Source organism: Pinus tabuliformis, chromosome J (genome assembly GCF_031772625.1).
Source record: "Pinus tabuliformis cultivar Carrire ecotype Pingquan chromosome J, CPIR1, whole genome shotgun sequence".
Classification (NCBI taxonomy): domain Eukaryota; kingdom Viridiplantae; phylum Streptophyta; class Pinopsida; order Pinales; family Pinaceae; genus Pinus; species Pinus tabuliformis.
In genome coordinates, this window is record NC_142295.1 from 380,182,527 (window position 1) to 380,202,762 (window position 20,236).

At 36.6% G+C, this 20,236-nt stretch overlaps 1 protein-coding gene across 1 annotated transcript in view; it reads left to right on the plus strand.

Moving 5' to 3' along the window:
* The first annotated feature begins 602 nt into the window (after positions 1-602).
* Positions 603-20,236, plus strand: part of LOC149227342 (alpha-soluble NSF attachment protein 2-like) — a 249,567-nt gene continuing 229,933 nt past the window's right edge. The window contains exons 1-4 of the mRNA XM_089377761.1: positions 603-685; positions 790-956; positions 18,845-18,894; positions 18,991-19,063. Coding sequence (XP_089233887.1) covers positions 812-956; positions 18,845-18,894; positions 18,991-19,063 — 268 coding nt within the window. The 5' untranslated portion in view covers positions 603-685; positions 790-811. The remainder of the gene's footprint in view (positions 686-789; positions 957-18,844; positions 18,895-18,990; positions 19,064-20,236) is intronic.

Consider the following 20,236-nt stretch of genomic DNA (forward strand, 5'->3'; position numbering starts at 1 on the left):
AATATAATAAAAAGTATAATAAGAATAAGAATAACACTAAAGCCTTCTTACCATGCATGCATATATAAAAATATAAAAATAATCTTGGCCTATGAAACCATCCTTAAATCCCGGATACTTAAATTGAAAAAACCATTTTCATTTAAAATATAAATAAATAAATAAATTCATCATTTTCCAATTGAATCATTATATTTTAAATTATTTTACACTTTAATAATTTAAAAACTTAAGATCTGTATAAACTCTGGCCAGCACAATGATTTCCACAAAAAAAATTAATCCATTTTAAATAAACTTAATCGCAGACTAAACTTAATGCATTACAAGTTCTATGACCATAGTGGCATATCCTGGGCATTTCTTTTTGCATCTATGGGTATCTTTGGGTATTTTGTGCCAGTTTGGCTTACGTGTCAGACATAATTGACTCAACATTGTATTTCATTTTTAAAGCTTGGAAAACGCATGAAGTAAAATTAGGCCACGTCCGCATATAAAAGTATCAAACAGTCTCCGCATACACGTGGAAAAAATAATGATTAAAAATTTCCACACTTTCAAAGTAAGCAATTATAATTTTATGAAAAGGGTCCACATGCAGAAAAGTTGACATTCCAACACTTTACTCATCTGCTATTCCATTTTTATCAGACGCCTCTGCAATTCTTTCTACCATAAATCAGGTACCCGCGATCGAATCCCAGCGAGTCATATAGTTCAGGAAATTGCTCTCGAAGATTTGTGCATTTCATGCTTCTGTAATTACATCGCTGTGTTTTGAATCCGGATAAAAGCGAATTTAGTAAGCATGGCAGAGCAAGAAGCCAAGGGAGCTGATTTTGAGAAGGCGGCAGAGAAGAAGATGAGAGGATGGGCTTTCTTTGGCTATAAGTACGACGATGCAGCCGATTTATTTGAGAAGGCTGCCAATGCTTATAAGCTTGGAAAGTGCTGTGAGTAATTCAGAATTCTTTACCTCAAACTTCTCATCATGAAAGTTTTTGTTCTAAAATGTTGAATTTTGTTCTTATTTGCATCTCATCTATTGTTTTTTGTGGATTTGAAAATCCTGCCAAATAAGACAATGCAGGAGCGCGTTTAGTTTCTTTTTGAAAATTATAGAATAGAATGCCGAATTTTGTTCTCAATTACATTTCATCTTAAGTGTGTTTTCTGGATTTGAAAATCCTGTCAATTCATACAATTCAGTAGGTCGTTTAGTTTCATTTTGAAATTTCCAGAAAAGTCGCATTTAAATTTTTCTTTATTTGAAATTTATTTTGAGTTTTATAAGCCTGCCGAGAAGTTGTTTCTTACGACGTTTGCTTTGCCAGCTTTGATTTACTTGGTAGTACATTTTGTATTGTTTCTGCCTTTCAGTTTGTTATCGGGAAAGGCTGCTGTTATCTTGTCTTTTAACATTTAAAAACATCGTTGTTAATATTGATTTATTCTAATTTATCTGATATCTGAATATACTGCGGATGCAATTGATTATGGAAAATTCAATTTATTTTTGTTTACATTATAGTTTTGTTATTTATTTTGGAGATGCAACTGTTGCCGAGGCATACAAAATTTGTTAAATATATCTTGATTAAGTTATTTTAATCTTAATTTGCAATTCGAAGAAAGAAAGAAATTATTTTAACATCCACGAGGCTAAAGATAGCCTATGGGACAGATTGCTTTTTCATTTTTTTGATGTATTCGGCCTTTTTTTGTGAAGCTTCAAAATAAATGCTCCCAGCTTTTTGACAAATCCCTCACTAAATAGATTATCCCAAGAGCTAGCTACCAGCGTATCTGCACTTTCCCTGTTGTCTTTGAAGGCCTCACATTCTAAAATGAAATGTTTTTTTGTTTCCACTTTTCTGGAAAAACAAAAAATGCATACTCTTTCCTCCCCCACTTCTTTTGGCCTTTTTCAGTGCCTTGTTTCACAACGGAGTTGATAAGAATTAATCCTTAACTGAGCAATAAGAATTTTGGCTCTCCAAGAGATATTGGCCTCTATGTATGCTTTTGGTTGATGACTATGAGTGGGATTAAACACTTCAATATAGTACTTTTTCTTTCTTCCTAGCTCCTTATCCCAAGTACGCTTGTGGAACTTTTCCATAACAAAAGCTTTTATCTCTTTGTTGTTTATGGGACACGCATTCAAGCAAATGCTCCATTTACTAAACCATTTGTTATTTTGCTGCATCCAAGTGTTTTTGCTCTTGCACAATCTGTCATTAAAGACAACCTTAGGCCATCTACACTCTTCCATTTGCTCAATTTTTTTAAATACCTGATGACTCGCACCATAGCAATTGCTTCAATAAGAGCAGTCCTTGTTTTACTTAACAAGATAGCATAAAGAACTACACTTATAATCTTGAATTTGTTTGTAATCAAACACTTCTGAATTTTCTCAATTTGTCTCCACTGCATGCCAGATGTACTGTTGGCCCATAGTTCACAACCATAGAGAATCACTGGAATCACTAGAAGCCCAAAAAGAGTTTAAGTGGTTTTCCAGTCCCATAACTCTGCATCTCTACACCTATTTTGAAAAGCATAAAATGCTTTCCAACCCCCCAAAGTTCTTTTCTTTCTACAACCATTCCAGCTTAGATTTTTGTTGAAGTCAATTCCGAGGTATTTGTAATCTGCAACTTCTTCCAGAATGTTGCTTTCAAAATAGAACTTATGCTGGTTATGTTTTCTTTTCTTAGAGAAAACAACTATTTTTGTTTTGCTGATATTGACTTGCATCCCCACACTTCTACAGAAATGCTCAAGGGATAGTAAGTGCTCTTGTAAACCAAGGGCCGATTTAGTAATTAGAATAAAGTCATCTGCATAAAAAAACCTTATAACAAACTTGCCCAAAATAGATACCCATCATCCCAAATTTAACCACTCCTCGAACTTGTCGATATTTCTATATTACTCTACTTTTATGCGAGTCGGCGAATGCATTAGTTTCATGTGAGACTTAGTAGGTCTATAGGAATAGGGCCTGCAGTATACAGATTTTATATATCTATTTACGGGCAGTTGTATTGTAGGATTTCAAGGATGAAACTTCCTAGTTTGTTCTGATTCCCCAAAGGAGGTCATTTTTGAATCGTATTTGATGCTGATTAAACAATGCTTTTGTGTGCCCCATCCCCACAACACGAAAAATGCCTTGATATGAAACTGATGCTGAAGCATACACAGAAGATGTTTTTCCAATTACATTTTTCTTTCGGACGTTGTTGAAACGCTCACACTCAGGAAGAACTTGGCAGGGGTCCCAAAATTGGATTGTGGCAAAAACACAATAAACATTAATTTTTTTCATTTTTCATTTTTCAATCTTTATTCATGTTTTTTTTACCCGCTGGTGATTGCGTTGTTTCACCTGCTCAAAAAATTGCTGTTTTTTAAAAGGTGATTTCTTGGCTAGGGAATAACTTCGAAAAAATAGGAAATTTACCGATTTCTCATTTTCGTTTTTTTTTACTTATTCTCTGACTTTTTGGAATCTGCATTAGCTGCCAATGCAGCAACTTTTATATTGTATCATCAATATGTTTTTCTGTTTTTTCATATCCTTATTCTGACTGTGGAAATGGAAAATTGTTTTCCTATTATGGCTTTTGTCCAATCTGTTATCACTCAGGTTGTTCCCAAAAGTTGTAAGAAAGGGAATACGACCGAGGTAACCACAGACCAATCTTTTAGATACAGAATCTAGCCAATTTGTATCCAGAGAGGGCTCTCTCTTTATGATTTAGCTTTGTTTTTAAAGGTCTTAGGCTAGTTATGAAGTTCAAGGGTTTTGTTTTGAGTTTGGGTGGTGAGATTCAATAGAACAGTGAGGTAAAACTGAGTAGTTTAGTCCATTGGGCATGATGGAGTCAAAGAAGATGGATTTCTAGATTTGTTTTTTTAACAGAGGATGGTTTCACAGAACAAGGTAGTCAAACAAGGAACAAATGAAGGATTGAAACAGATGGAATGGGCTCAAATAGGTGAAGGACAGTTAAGAATCCTTCAACATATTGAAAGAGGGAAAATGGATGATTACTGATAAGGAGCAGTTAAGAATTCCTTAGCAAATAAACAACATGAGGGAATCAGGAAACATGAGTAATTAAGAATTCGCTGTTTATTCTAATTTTGAAGAAAACACAGAGAATAATAAAGATTGAAAACAGAGTGCAGTTAAGCAAATTCTGAATTAACCATTTTCTTTATCATTCAGATTATGAAACACAGATGATATAGTAAACTAGAAACTGTAAAACATGAGATATAGGGGACTTATTGATCCGGAGATTGATTCAAGAATTCTGTGACAAGTCCTCTGCTTCAATTCTTCATCCAGTAGGCCAGACAACAGTTTGTTTCCAACAGCTTTTTTATTCCAAAGTTCAGTATTATAACAGAGTCTAAGAAATCCACACACCACCAACCTCCCAATACTCCAATGGAGGGGGTATTTATACATCAAAATATGTACAACCTATATCTCATAACAGCTGTGAGATAATATCTAGTTTTAACCTAAAATAGTTTACAAGTGACATAGAAGCGGCTCGAGAAAGATAACTGATGTTGTGCTGGAGGCAGGTCTTTAGGGTTCGGCTTGCAGCTGTCTTCTGAAGTAACTCTGCGCCGACTGTCTGTCTTAAATGGGATCTTTAATTCTGATCTGCTGTTTTTAATTCTGTCCTGACACTCTTTAATGCTCGTCTGATACTCTTTGACTTCTCTTGGTGCTCTTTAATGCTGAACTGACCCTTTTTGATGCTGAACTGATACTTGCTCACCGCTGTCTGGCAAAATAGAACTGCTAACGTGTCTTCCGATTACCATTCCTCTAGTAATCTATGTGCTGATAGTCAGGTATTGAGAAAATTTATAGGTACCTGTGTCAAAGAGAAGGAAACCGTACATTGGAGGGTCGGTTGACAGGCGGCGGAGCTCGTCAATGGAGCCTTTTCTGGTCCGGAGGCGGTCGAGAATGAACTGTGAACCCAGTCGCTTTTACGCCCGGAGCGCGTGGGGAGCTCTATGCTGAGAAACATAACAAAAATGACCCTTTTCCCTTTTATTCGACAGAATGATTTTTGGTGGGAAATTTTAATTCGAAGGATGGATGTGTAAGCATGACGTCAACGGGAGGTATGGGACATATGACATGGCGGTGATGTGGTAGTGCGGAGGGTGACGCCAGTGGATGACGTCAGCAAGGGGACAGTGGATGGTGGTAAGCGGTTTCGCTCGCACCGCTTTTGGGGCTGGGCGGTTTCGAGCGGAGGGCTAGCGAACATGTCGGGAGTTTGACGCGTGGACTTGGTACGGCGGAAAAACCGGCAGTTCCCCATGCGTTAAACATCGGCGATGGAGGGTGGTGCGAAATGATCGTGGACCGTCGGATGGTGGATTGGTTGATCGGACGGCGGACACATATGGAATATGGCGGAGGCTTAATGCGTGGGCCCGATGCAAATAAACAATGCTTTTTAATGGTTTTGTATGCAACTGCATTGTTTCAGGGCTTGGTTATTAATCGACCGAAATGGTGATTAATCCCTTTAGCGCGACGGGGGCTATGGTTCTTAATAAACTTCAAATAAGTTTATTAATTCCATTATAAAAATAGTGCTATGGTTATAGTTAACCAGGGGCGGGGATATTAATATTCGGGGATTTATTATATATACATATTACGGGAAAGGTAACCATGTACATGGGATTTATATAATAAAAATTAGAAGTCAATATGATTTTGAAGTGGAAAGCGCTAAGTTATATGGTTAAACACTTAGGTTAAAGGGAAAAGTGGTTTTATAGGAGAAATATGACTATTCTTTAAGTAATACAAATTTTTACTTAAGCAATCACTTTGAAACGGAATGAGTGATTTTAGTGATATTAAGAGCAGATTCTTAATACCTTTGGGGAGGTTTAGTGAATAATTTGGGGAAAAAACATGAAGGGAAGTTAGTTATGAATCTGCCTCGCTTGAGCTACATCAAAATATCTGCCTTGCACTTGTGATAAGGATAAGATTAACACATTTTTTAGAGACAAAATCAATCGCAAGTATGTTTCTGCAACACCATCTACCTACCCTGCCTACTTGGCCTAGCATTTTTCTTCTTTTTTGGGTGCACTTAGACTGACAAACCCTCATCAACTTTTCTTTTCTTTTCTTTTCCATGGTAAGCCTACCTAAGTCTGCACTTATTACTTCCAAGGGCTCAGATTAAACAGTTGAGCTCCTTTGCTTCTCTACCTATCTACTTATCTGCCAAGATTAAACAATTTGGACAGATTTTATTCTCTATCTCTAAAACATGAAATTCAAACATGAACTAGCCAAGATTAAGCTGTTTGGCCATTCATCAATTGTGGCATAAAGTTCAACAAGCTGCACACAATGCTTTATTTACAGAAAATGAAACAGTAGTGGCCTTTTGGACTTGCACATTTTCCTGGTCTTTCTTTGTTTGGGGTTCATTTCTTTCACTTTTTTTGACCATTTTATTTTTTTTACCCTTTGATTTTTCTTTTAGGGTATACCCTCTTTACATTTTTTAATTTTTTGATAATATGCAAACCTTTACAGCAAGGAAAGGATGAACATATTACAGAGCTCATCAAGTCAATCATGAAATATGACACCTATTGGTATAGGAGTATAACAGTGGCTCCACTTGGGGATGGCTTTTCCTAGTGGAAAGTCAAGAACAACAGGTCAGACGGCCTTTTGAGTAACTTTTACTGTGCTCTGAAAATCTTCCTTTGCTGGTTGCTTTATTGTATATATGACAGCACACTTGTGAAGCTTAGGGCCTTCTCTTCGGGCTTCAACTGCAGCAAGTTACTATCCCATCCAAAACTGTGACATTATCAAGGATATAGTATGTACATGTTAGAGTCAAAATTCATCAAAAAACTGGATCAAAGTAATGTTTCAGCATTCGACCATTCACTGGTCCTTCTTTTGTTTCTGTACCATCCAGGCTCTTCAGAAAGTAAGTATTGTTCCCTTGCAATGCCTGGATGATAAATGGCCCTTTCCACAGGAAGTCAAACTCCCATGCTTTCCTTTGTCTTCTTTCCTGGAATCCCACTTTAGAACTTTGTCTCCAATGTAGAAGTCTTCTACTTTGGTCCTTTTATCAAATATTTTCTTGAGTTTTTCTTGTAACATTTGGGATCTTTGGTGCACTTCTTCTCTGGTTTGCTGCAAATGGATGGTCTGATTTATTCTCCTTTGAATTTCATTGGGTTCCACCTAAGTTTCTTGCAGTAATTTCATTACAGGAACTCCTAGAGATGAAGGAAACACAGCCTCCATGCCATAAACTATCTCATAAGGATTGGTTCCAATTGATCTCTTTGTAGTAAGTATGTCTGCCCATAGTGCATTTGTAAGCTTCTTGTGCCAGTTTTTCTTGTTCTCTTCCAGCAGCTTCTTAATAATATTAATTAGGCTTTTATTGGAGGACTCAGCTAGACCATTACCTTGAGGGTAATAGGCTGTGGAATGGCCTAAAGTGATATGGTATTTGCTGTAGAAATTTATCAGTTTCTTGGACTTGAAGGCAGCAACATTGTCGGTTATGATCTTTTCAGGATAGCCAAATCTAGAGAAGATGTTGGTCTCTAAGAATCCTATAATCACTGTATCATTAGCTTGTCTAGAAGGAATGGCTTCTATCCATTTGGTGAAATAGTCTGTGGCAGTGAAAATCCATTTATGTTGGCCAGAAGAGGAAGGTTGTATTTCTCCAATGAAGTCTAAACCCCATTGCTGAAAGGGCTTTTTAGTGGAAATTGGTCTCAAGTGTAAGGGTAACAGTTTCCTTTTGCCTTCAAAAATTTGGCATTTGTGGCAAGCAGTGACAAACTTCTTTACACCAACGAACAAGGTTGGCCAGTAAAATTCAGCCCTTAGGATTTTCTCTGTAGTTGATTTCCAGTAAAGGTGTCCTCTGCAGTCCCCTGCATGAAATTCTTTGAGAACCTTGTCAGCTTCTTCTTTTATCAAACAATTCAATAAAATACATTCATGATTTTTCCAAAAAAGAGCATTATCTAAAATACAAAATTTTGAAGCTTTCATCTTTAAAAATCTTTTCTTTGTTCTGGATAACCCTGGAGGAGCTTGCAGGTTTATTAATACATGAATTATATCAGCATACCAAGGTGATTCTAAGAAGGCCTGGCTGATTTGTGGAGTCGCCATCTCCTGGTCATTATCCAGTTCATTAATATCTAGGGCTTGAAAGTTTGTTTCAGTTATGAGTTTGGCCAGTCCCTGTCCTTTTATTAGCTTTGTAGGTTTTATTTCAAATGTAATACTCCAATATCATAGCTATCCATTTACCTCGTTTGCCCTCAATTCCATCCTGAGTCAGGATGTCTTTGACAACAACATTTGGTACAAAAGCTACTACATGTGAGTACAGTATATAGACTCTGAAGTCTTGAATGGCTTTCACAAGTGCATAAGCCTGTTTTTCCATGATTTTGTAATTCAGAGGTGCATCTCTGAGTGCTTTACTGAAAAAGGCTATGGGTTTTTCACATCCTTGATCATCTTTTTGCAGTAAAACGACTGCTATGGTGTGTTCCAATGCAAATGAGAAAATGATGAAGTCTCTATTGAATTTTGGACTTGTAAGGACTGATGTTTTGGTTAAAGCCAATTTAATTTCTTCAAATGCTTGTTTGGCTTTTGCTGTCCATTTAACCTTTGAATCATTTTTTAACATATTGTTCAGCAATCTGATTAATTCAGCCAAATTAGATATGAATCTTCTCAAAAAGTTAATCTTCCCTAAGAAAGCTTGAAGTTCTTTGACATTTCTGGGGTGGGGTATTTTCAAAATAGCTTCTATTCTAGCAAGATCAATTCTAATGCCATCTTTGGAGATGATATGGCCTAAGAGTTTGCCTTCTTCTAGACCAAACAAAGATTTTTTAGGATTTAATGAAATACCATACTCTTTGCATTTTAAAAACACTTGTCTCAAATGATCTAAATGTTGCTGATCTGATCTAGAAAACACAGTGAGGTCATCTAGATATACAACCAGAAAATTGTGAATTTCTTTTGCAAAAGCTATGTCCATTGCTCGTTGAAAGGTTGCCCCTACATTCTTAAGTCCGAATGACATTTTAACATATTTGAATGTACCCCATGGTGTTGTAAATGCAGTTTTTTCTTGGTCATCAGGATGAACCAGAATCTGATTAAAACCTGAAAACCCATCCAAAAGTGAAATCCTAGAAGCACCTACTACCCTTTGTAAAATATGATCCATCTTAGGTAAAGGGTAATTGTCCTTCAAAGAAACCTTGTTTACATTTCTTAAGTCAACACATAATCTGATTTCTCCTGTTTTCTTCCTGGTAGGCACTAAATTGGACACCCATTCTGAAAATCTGATTGGAGCAATTATCCCTGCATCATGCATTCGTCTAATTTCTTTTTCAATTAAAGGAAGCAGTATAGGGTTGATTCTTCTGAGCTTTTGTTTGAATGGTTTTTGATTTTCCTTGAGGGGTATTGTATGCTAAATTACAGAGGTGTCATAAGATTTTAGGTCTTCATAGCTCCAGGCAAAGACATCCTGGAATTCTTTGATCAGTTCAACATACTTAAGCTTTTGATCAGGGGGCAAAGATTTGGATAATTTTACCATTTTTGGATTGTTTTCAGTTCCTATCTTGTAGTCTTCAATGTCTGCTTTTGGAGATTCCATTTGAGGTATTTTTGGAATATCGTTGAAATCAAAGAGATCTTCCAAAGGAGTTAATCCTTTAGGCAAATGATTGTCCTTCAAATTGATAATTTCAGTTTCTCCTTCAATAATCTCATCAACATCTGTTTCTTTAAGATCCTGTATTTCCTTATTGGTGAATTTCGTTGGATGAAGCATGTGAGTTGCGTATTTTGCTGAAATGTTTGTTTCTATCTGATTTGTTGGATCAAACCCAGTAACTGTATCTCCATCTACATTAGTGCTGGAAAATTCTTTTTCTAGGGTCAAAAAATTGTTGATCTGATGATCACTGTCAAACACTTGCCAGTTCTTCACATTATCAGGTATGGCTGGCCTGTGTCTAATTTCTGCTGTGAATTGATGATTTGGTTCAAATGGTAATTTACAGATGCTGGCAAACATTGCTAGGCTATGAGCTTGCAAGTTATGTTTTCTAGGGATTTTGGCAAGCTGAGTTTCTAGAAATGTATTGAGGATCTGTATGGCTATTCCCCTGTATTCTCTCAATCTGGAATCATTCATTAAGAACTTCCCTTTTATCTGTTGAATAATTAAATCAGAATCTCCTAGGACTGACACTCTAGTTGCTCCTAACTTCTTGATTAGTTTCAGACCTAGCAACAGAGCTTCATATTCAGTCATATTATTAGTGCACCTAAAGTTTAATCTGTAGGCATGGCCTTCAGCCTGATTGTTTTCAAGATTGTGCACCCAGACTCCTGCCCTAGCTCCTAATTTGTTCACAGAACCATCAAATTCTAAGTACCAAAGGATTTCATGCTTATAATTAGCATCTGGAGTTTTAGGTATCTGTTTAAGAGGGAGATCTGGTTTTTCAGTTCCTTCTGGTTTATCTGATGTTTCATGATGTTCAGAAATTTCTTAGATTCGGACACTAGACTTTTCATTTGCTGTTTCTTCTATTTCATCTGCCAGAAATTTTATTTCATGTGGGGGATCAATTTCAGCATTGTAAAGGATAAAAGAATCCAATTTTGAGGTTTCTTTTGACTACTTACTACATACTTCATTAAGGTTTCTCTGTATAGTCTCTTGGGTTGATCAAACACTGAAATAGTAGCGTACGACATGTCCAACTGTAGAGATCCTTGGAGCTTTGCACCCCAAGATCTAGACAATAACATACCATACTTTGGAGGAATATCAGCTACTACTATGTCCATTAAGATGGTTTTGGCAGGATATTGGACTAGTGACACACATAAGTCTTTGATTAAACCCAAACATTTGACCTGACTTGAATCAAAAGAGAAAAGATCTTTATATGGCCTGGTGATGTCAAGGTCAAGTTTCTCCATTACAGATTTAGGCATTAAATTATGGGAAACACGAGAATCAAACATGGCATTGTGGAGTATTTTGTCATGTATGTTTAAACCTACATAGAAAGGAGGAACTTCTCCCTCTATTGTTTTTCCATTTACTCCAGGGCCAAATATCAATTCAGGCTGGTCATCAAAAACGTTTACTGAATCTTCATTCACAGAAATTTTGAGTGATCTGCTGATTTGACTTCTGTAGACATCATGTTTAGCTAATTCTGATAAGGGAACAACTATGTTTAGTTTGCCTACTTCTGTCTCTAGATTGAAAGGTTTTTCGTTCTGAGTTCTTGTATTTCGGACAACTGATTTTCTGCGTTTCTTTCCTCTGCAGGCATGGGTTTATGGGCTGAAGTTTCTTCCAAATCAGGTTCTAGAGGCTCTTCTGCTTTTCCTTTAGCAGGGGTGGAAGTGGAAGGTTGTCTATTAGGTGGCTGATTGTCTGATATATTTGCAACAATTGGGTTATCAGGGTTAGGACCTGTTTTAGAAAAAATATGTATAGGGGGGTTACTGATCTTACCCTTGTTGGGCTGCTTGGTATCTTTCTATTTGCTGATTTCAGGGACATCTATCATTCTGCTCTTCAGATTGTATTGTTTGTGGACTTCATAAATGGTTGTGTGATATCCCTCCCTAAAGTCAAATGATTCACTTGACTGAGTGTGGAATTGTTTCACCATGTGGGCTTCTTGATCCTCTTGGGTCAAGAAAACTTGTTGTTCATTGCTAAGTCCCATCAGGTTGATTTGAGTGTCTTCTGCTGGTTCATCAGAAGTTGAGGCTTCAGCATAATTTTCTTGAAATGGGGGCCTAATATTTTGGTCAGGTCCTGTCTTTTTAGTGTTAGGATTTTGGTTCTTCCTGAAATTTGGATTTCTCCCAGTATTGCTTGGTTGACCATCCCAAGGGGATTTTCTTTCGATTGTTTCCACTCTATCTCCAAGTCTGTCCATTCCTTTAATAATTGCATCTAATTTTTGTTCAAAGACAGAAGGTTCTTCTTTGAAAGGTGTTCTTTCAGCTCTGGCTCTAGACCGTTTAGATATCAGATTGGCCTCAACATTGACAGCTATACTCTGCATCTCTTCTAAGTTTCGGGGGGCTCTTTCCCTAAGTTGGTATGCCATATCAAAATCAAATGCATCAGGGAATTTAATCGAAGCCAAATCCGGAGGAGGTCTGAGATTCTGAGGAATAGTGTTGTAGATATTATTGAATCTGGTGCAGTAATCTTGGACAGTTTCTTGTGTACCTCTTCTTAAGTTTTCATATTCTGATAAAATGTGGAGAGGATCTTTCTTCTTTTCCCATCTGTTCATGGAAGTCTGATAAAGAGCTTGTGGGTCATTGATACTGTTTGCAGGGAGGGTTCTAAATCAGGTTCTAACATCTCCAGTTAAACTTTGAACAAATACTTTCATTCTAACATCATCATCATCAATCTCATAACTTTCAAGATAGTTGGTCATTTTATTGGTATGTTGTTGAGCTGTGTAAGTGCCGGTACCTTCAAAAGAAGGGATTTTACTTTGATAGTCTTGGGGCATAGCCCCTGGATTGGCAGGTAAGTTTAGGGGATTATACCGGTTTGCCATGGTTGCAGCAATAGATGTGCCAACTGAAGGAGTAGGGATAACAATGGAAATGAGTGTTCTAGATGGAGGAGTGGAAAGGGTAGTTGGAGGTGCTGATGGTGAACCCGGAGAAGCTGTAGTAATCACAAAAAGGTATGGTGTTTTTTCAGAGGTAAGCTCAGGCTGAATAGAGTTCTGCAAATGTTTGTCAAGATGTGAACTAGCAGAATTTCTTGGCTCTCTTGTCTTCTAAGAATCCTAGGAATCAGATTAGGATTTTCAAACACAGGTGGGGGATTAGGATCCAGATTTGATCTAGTGTAACGAATCTTTTCTGAAGACAGTTCTAGGTATATTTTTTGGTTTTTTCTTGGAATAGGTTTGGCAATACAACTTTAATAGTCTCTTCTAGGAGGTTTTTAGATGTGGGAGTTTTAAACTTTCCTAAAGACTTTTGAAAAGAGGAACTGATCAAGTATTTGAAACCAGCTGTTCAATACATAAGCTAGACCAGAAATAGACTGAAGCAACATTTATTTACTTCTGCAATTGCAAAGCAAAAGCAGTTTCAAAGGCTACCTGGCTAACTTCAGGCTCCATCTGTAGCCTATGAAACAAACCATAGTAACAAACAATTATTCAGTTCCCCAGCTGAGTCGCCAATGATGTTATCACTCAGATTGTTCCCAAAAGTTGTAAGAAAGGGAATATGGCCGAGGAAACCACAGACCAATCTTTTAGATACAGAATTTAGCCAATCTGTATCTAGAGAGGGCTCTCTCTTTATGATTTAGCTTTGTTTTTAAAGGTGTTAGGCTAGTTATGAAGTTCAAGGGTTTTGTTTTGAGTTTGGGTGGTGAGATTCAATAGAACAGTGAGGTAAAACTGAGTAGTTTAGTCCATTGGGCATGATGGAGTCAAAGAAGATGGATTTCTGGATTTGTTTTCTTAACAGAGGATGGCTTCACAAAGCAAGGTAGTCAAACAAAGAACAAATGAAGGATTGAAACAGATGGAATGGGCTCAAATGGGTGAAGAGCAGTTAAGAATCCTTCAACATATTGAAAGAGGGAAAATGGTTGATTACTGATAAGGAACAGTTAAGAATTCCTTAGCAAATAAACAACATGAGAGAATCAGGAAACAAGAGCAATTAAGAATTCACTGTTTATTCTAATTTTGAAGAAAACACAGAGAATAATAAAGATTGAAAACAGAGTGCAGTTAAGCAAATTCTGAATTAATGATTTTCTTTATCATTCAGATTATGAAACACAGATGATATAGTAAACCAGAAACTGTAAAACATGAGATATAGGGGACTTATTGATCCGGAGATTGATTTAAGAATTTTGTGACAAGTCCTCTGCTTCAATTCTTCATCCAGTAGGCCAGACAACAGTTTGTTTCCAACAACTTTTTTATTCCAAAGTTCAGTATTATAACAGAGTCTAAGAAATCCACACACCACCAACCTCCCAATACTTCAATGGAGGGGTATTTATACATCAAAATATGTACAACCTATATCTTATAACAGTTGTGAGATAATATCTAGTTTTAACCTAAAATAGTTTACAAGTGACATAGAAGCGGCTCGAGAAAGATAATTGATGTTGTGCTGGAGGCAGACCTTTAGGGTTCGGCTTGTAGCTGTCTTCTGAAGTAACTCTGCGCTGACTGTCTGTCTTAAATGGGCTCTTTAATTATGATCTGCTGCTTTTAATTCTGTCCTGACACTTTTTAATGCTCGTCTGATACTCTTTGACTTCTCTTGGTGCTCTTTAATGCTGAACTGACCCTTTTTGATGCTGAACTGATACCTGCTCACCGCTGTCTGGCAAAATAGAATTGCTAACGTGTCTTCCGATTACCATTCCTCTAGTAATTTATGCGTTGATAGTTAGGTATTGAGAAAATTTACAGGTACCTGTGTCAAAGAGGAGGAAACCGTACACTGGAGGGTCGGTTGACAGGCGGCGAAGCTCGTCGATGGAGCCTTTTCTGGTCCGGAGGCGGTCGAGAATGAACTGTGAACCCAGTCGCTTTTACGCTCGGAGTGCGCGGGGAGCTCTATGCTGAGAAACATAACAAAAATGACCCTTTTCCCTTTTATTCGACAGAATGATTTTTGGCGGGAAATTTTAATTCAAAGGACGGATGACGTAAGCATGACGTCAACGGGAGGTACAGGACAGATGACATGGCGGTGACGTGGCAGTACGGAGGGTGACATCAGCGGATGACATCAACAAGGGGACGGTGGATGGTGGTAAGCGGTTTCGCCCGCACTGCTTTTGGGGCTGGGCGGTTTCGGGCGGAGAGCTAGTGAACATGTCGGGAGCTTGACGCGTGGACTTGGTATGGCGGAAAAACCGGCGGTTCCCCGCGCGTCAAACATCGGCGATGGAGGGTGGTGCGAAATGATCGCGGACCGTTGGATGGTGGATCGGTTGATCGGACGGCGGACGCATATGGAATATGGCGGAGACTTAATGCGCGGGCCCGATGCAAATAAACAATGCTTTTTAATGGTTTTGGGCGCAACTGCATTGTTTCGGGGCTTGGTTATTAATCGACCGAAATGGTGATTAATCCCTTTAGCGCGGTGGGGCTACGGTTCTTAATAAACTTCAAATAAGTTTATTAATTCCATTATAAAAATAGTGCTATGGTTATAGTTAATCATGGGCGGGGATATTAATATTCGGGGATTTATTATATATACATATTACGGGAAAGGTAACCATGTACATGGGATTTATATAATAAAAATTAGAAGTCAATATGATTTTGAAGTGGAAAGCGCTAAGTTATATGGTTAAACACTTAGGCTAAAGGGAAAAGTGGTTTTATAGGAGAAATATGACTATTCTCTAAGTAAAACAGATTTTTACTTAGGCAATCACTTTGAAATGGAATGAATGATTTTAATGATATTAAGAGCAGATTCTTAATACTTTTGGGGAGGTTTAGTGAATGATTTGGGGAAAAAACATGAAGGGAAGTTAGTTATGAATCTGCCTCGCTTGAGCTACATCAAAATATCTGCCTTGCACTTGTGATAAGGATAAGATTAACACATTTTTTAGAGACAAAATCAATCACAAGTATGTTTCTGCAACACCATCTACCTACCCTGCCTACTTGGCCTAGCATTTTTTCTTCTTTCTTGGGTGCACTTAGACTAGCAAACCCTCATCAACTTTTCTTTTCTTTTCTTTTCCATGGTAAGCCTACCTAAGTCTGCACTTATTACTTCCAAGGGCTCAGATTAAATAGTTGAGCTCCTTTGCTTCTCTACCTATCTACTTATCTGCCAAGATTAAACAGTTTGGACAGATTTTATTCTCTATCTCTAAAACATGAAATTCAAACATGAACTAGCCAAGATTAAGCTGTTTGGCCATTCATCAATTGTGGCATAAAGTTCAACAAGCTGCACACAATGCTTTATTTACAGAAAATGAAACAGTAGTGGCTTTTTGGACTTGCCCACTTTCCTGGTTTTTCTTTGTTTGAGATTCATTTCTTTCACTTTTTTTGACCATTTTATTCTTTTTATCCTTTGATTTTTCTTTTAGGATATACCCTCTTTACATTTTTTAATTTTTTGATCTTTTGATAATATGGAAACCTTTACAGCAAGGAAATGATGAACATATTACAGAGCTCATCAAGTCAATCATGAAATATGACACATATTGGTATAGGAGTATAACACAATCCTTTTTCAATTTTCATTTATTTTACCGTATTTTCTGTAATAGTCTTTTATCCGAAGCAGCTGCCAGTGCGCGCATTTTGGAACGTGCATCCATTTTACTTTTATACCCAATCATTTTTAAAATTCTCTCATTCTGCATTTAGATGTTGATTTATCCCAATTTATTTCGGACATGAAAAGGCTGTCAATACATAAAATCTAGAAAATACTTCCGATTCCTTCTCATATTATTGTCATTTTAGATATGAAAGGTCTGCCAATGCATACATTATGGGAATTTTTTAATTAAGTTTTGATTCTGTTTTTGGTTCATCTTTATTAATCTAATTTATTTCTGGATATAGAAAGGCTGGCAATGCATTCAATATTGGAACATTTTGTAAAATATTATATGTATAAATTTTGCTGATTAGTTTAGCTCAATTTAACAGTTCTCCAATATTAAATGTTTTCTATGTTTGTAACATCTGAAATATGTATTCTATATTTGAGAGATTTCAAAAGATTGCAAAGGCGCCTAATGTTGGAAATTGTGTCAGATCATGTATGTTGTCTCCCTTAAATACATTCCAATATTTTTCTTCCTGTTATACTGGAATCTGGATCCCAAAGCACAGCCAGGGTATACAACATTGAGAAAGCTAGTTTATTGTTTTTATATTTTATTTAAAAAACATGAAGTCCTACTTAATTTATATTTTTCTTGGGGTTATTTATTTGGATCCAAAATGGCTGTCAATGCATAAGCTTTTTCAAAAATTGACAGAAATAGTTCTTCATTTCAAACTTACATTAGTCTGTTTTATTTGTATTAAGTTGATTTTGTATTAGGTTTACTTTTCTGATCCATTTTGTGAAAGGCACCTATATCTTGTGCTATTATCTTCTTTATCCACTCCTCTGCATTTTTTTTAGTGGACTTCTGTAGTTCACATTTCCTGTATAGATTGAACATCTATCTTTCGGGAGATAGCACTAGACCACAGATCCCAATTTTTTTCATTTTATAGTCTAGATTGTTACTGCTTGAATTGGTAAAAAGGTTAATAGCAGAAAATCACGATCTATAAAAGTTAACTGACGTGGAAAGCTGAAGAGGGTGGGGCTGTTAAAATCAGGACAATATGAGGTTCTGTAATCTCTAAAGGAATATATTTATTGAGGTTCCTGTATAGAGTATGAGAATATATTTTTCTGAACTACTAAAATCATGCTGTTAATCTTAATATTCTGTTTTCACAAATTTTATTCTTTCTTCGTGACGTATTTTCACATAGTTTGAAATTTTGAACCTGCAAGAACTGACAATGGATTGATTTCTTGTTTGATTCTTGGAGATTTTTGTTCGCATGTATTGTCATATAAAAATATAGTCATTCCTAGCAAGTGTCATAATCATTTCAATTTTTCTTATAACTGTTACGTGGAAATTTTGTTATTTAGAGCCTTTTTGGTTTGAGGGGTAACAATTTTGTCATGTGAGAAGTAGAGCATAAGAAGGAAAAACTAAAAAAACTGCATACAACCAGTCAAAAGACACACAGCTCTCAGAAAAATAATTAAATGAAAAAAACAGGAAATAACAACCAAAGACATGGTCAAACCAGATCATTTATCTGAAGTGGGTATTCCTGGTACTTGGAACTCCTTTTTTGCCCTAATAGCTATAGAAAAAGACAACCTTGAAACTTTATTCTGTGAAAATCTCTCCCTTTACAGGGTCTATGGGGTATGCAATGGCTAGAGATTCAAGCTGAAGGTTTCCTGTGGAGCAAATGTCTCCTTGCTGTTAATGTGTTTTCTCTTTTGGAGAAATTGTGTATCTTGATTGAAACAATCAACATTTTGGGTGGGTACTCCACCCATCATCAGGGACACATCTTCTCAAAATCTGTCAAACTGTTCCTTGTTTCATTAAACCTGAGGTTGATCCTATCCTATAATTCATTAATATAGATCTGTCTTAACCCTGGATCTATGGAGCACCAAGAGGGATAAGACAAAACCCAAGTTCATATCTCTCTCCACTTAAAATCCGGAGTTAAGATGGATCTATGCTCGTCTTTGTAAATTATTTTTTGAGGTTGGCTTTTGGTTTTTTGATATCAGAGGTTGGATGTCATATTGTTTCCATTTTTAGTTTATTTAGTGTTTAATATGGTTCATATGAACCATGAACTATCACTATGCTGGAATTTGGGCATGAGCTTTCTTGGGGGAACCACTTAAGGGTATGAATTGTGATATCTCTACAGTTATACTGCTAATTTCTAAGTAAATGTTTGGTGCAGTGTATTAGAATCCATATTCTGTTTGTAGGTACTAGGTATGGTGTGTGCCATTGTATGTTAAAAAAGAAAATCTTCAAGTTGGTATTCACTGATAGTCATAGATGCATACTTGTTCCAGGGGACAAGGCCGGATCAGTATGCATTAAGCGTGCTAACTGTCATTTAAAGGTCTGTTCAGCTCTCTATCATTATCATATATTTCTTTTGTGGTGAAGAGGGATAGATGTCCTGTAACAACAAATTAATGCACACTTTTCATCACAGCTGGAGAGCAAGCATGAGGCAGCTTCAGCATATGTAGATGCAGCAAATTGTTACAAGAAGATCAACTCTGAAGGTTTCATTCCTTTGTTTACTCTTCCAAGCGATTTTAATTTCAGGATATTTTGCTGATTTACTTTCTAGAATGTTTGACCCACATACAGAACAGGCTTGACATTATGATTACCATTTCATGTTGATTCTTTTAACTTCTCCTTATTTGAAAGTGCAAGTTCAATAGAAGAGTTTCAACTGGCCCATAGAGATTGGGCATCACAAGCAGCCTGTTTTCCCATGCAGAATGATCCTTGAGGGGCGAACCACTAAAGACAAGCATCTCTTTTTGGCTAAGCTGCCAAAAGGGGTTACTTTTCTGTCAAAGTCACCCAGGATTTGCACCTGGTCTCAATTTATTATGTATGCCTCCAAGAGAAATGAACCTTGACATGCTGCCACCTTCACTACTGGATCATACATTCACTGACTGCAGAAGTCTTAGTGATTGATATGTAGAAAACATAAATTATATATCCTTTATAATTAGCAATAACAAGAGCAAATTTCAAAGGTTTATGGCCAATCTCCATTTTATTAGAAGAAGTTTTTTTGACTAAATCATGTAAATAAATTGGACTCTTGAATGACTGATTGTAATTACTATAGTAGCCGTTTATTGGTCAGTAAAAGTTGCAGTGTGTCATTGTAATTACTATCAAAGCCATTTATTTGTAAGTAAAAGGCATGCTATTGTAGTTAGTAGTTGTAGAAGCAATTGGGGATAGTATACCATGTTCCTTCATGACCTCCCGGAGTTTATTCGCCCCCATCATCATAAGAACTAAACACATGTCCAACAGGTCATATTGGTCTACATGGACATTAATACAATACTATACCCTATCCTTCAACTAGAGTTTGAAAGAGATTTTCAAGGTCCATTAAGCTAAGACCACCTATAAAAAGTGAAGATTTGTTTTAAGCAAGTTGAAATTAGCAATCACACCTCATAGTAAAATTTGGGATTTTGTGTTAGAAAAATATTACTTTTCATATTTGAGGAGCAGGAAAATTATGTAGCAATCCTGACATTGTCATGGACATATGGGAGGATTATTCAAGGGTAATTATAACAGATATTATACATGCAATGAAAACACAGAAGTCCTCTTCTTTCTCATGGACCCTTGTTTCAGTGTCATTGAGAGTGTCGTAAGCTATTTCTACAGTGTGATTTCTGAAATTGTTCAGG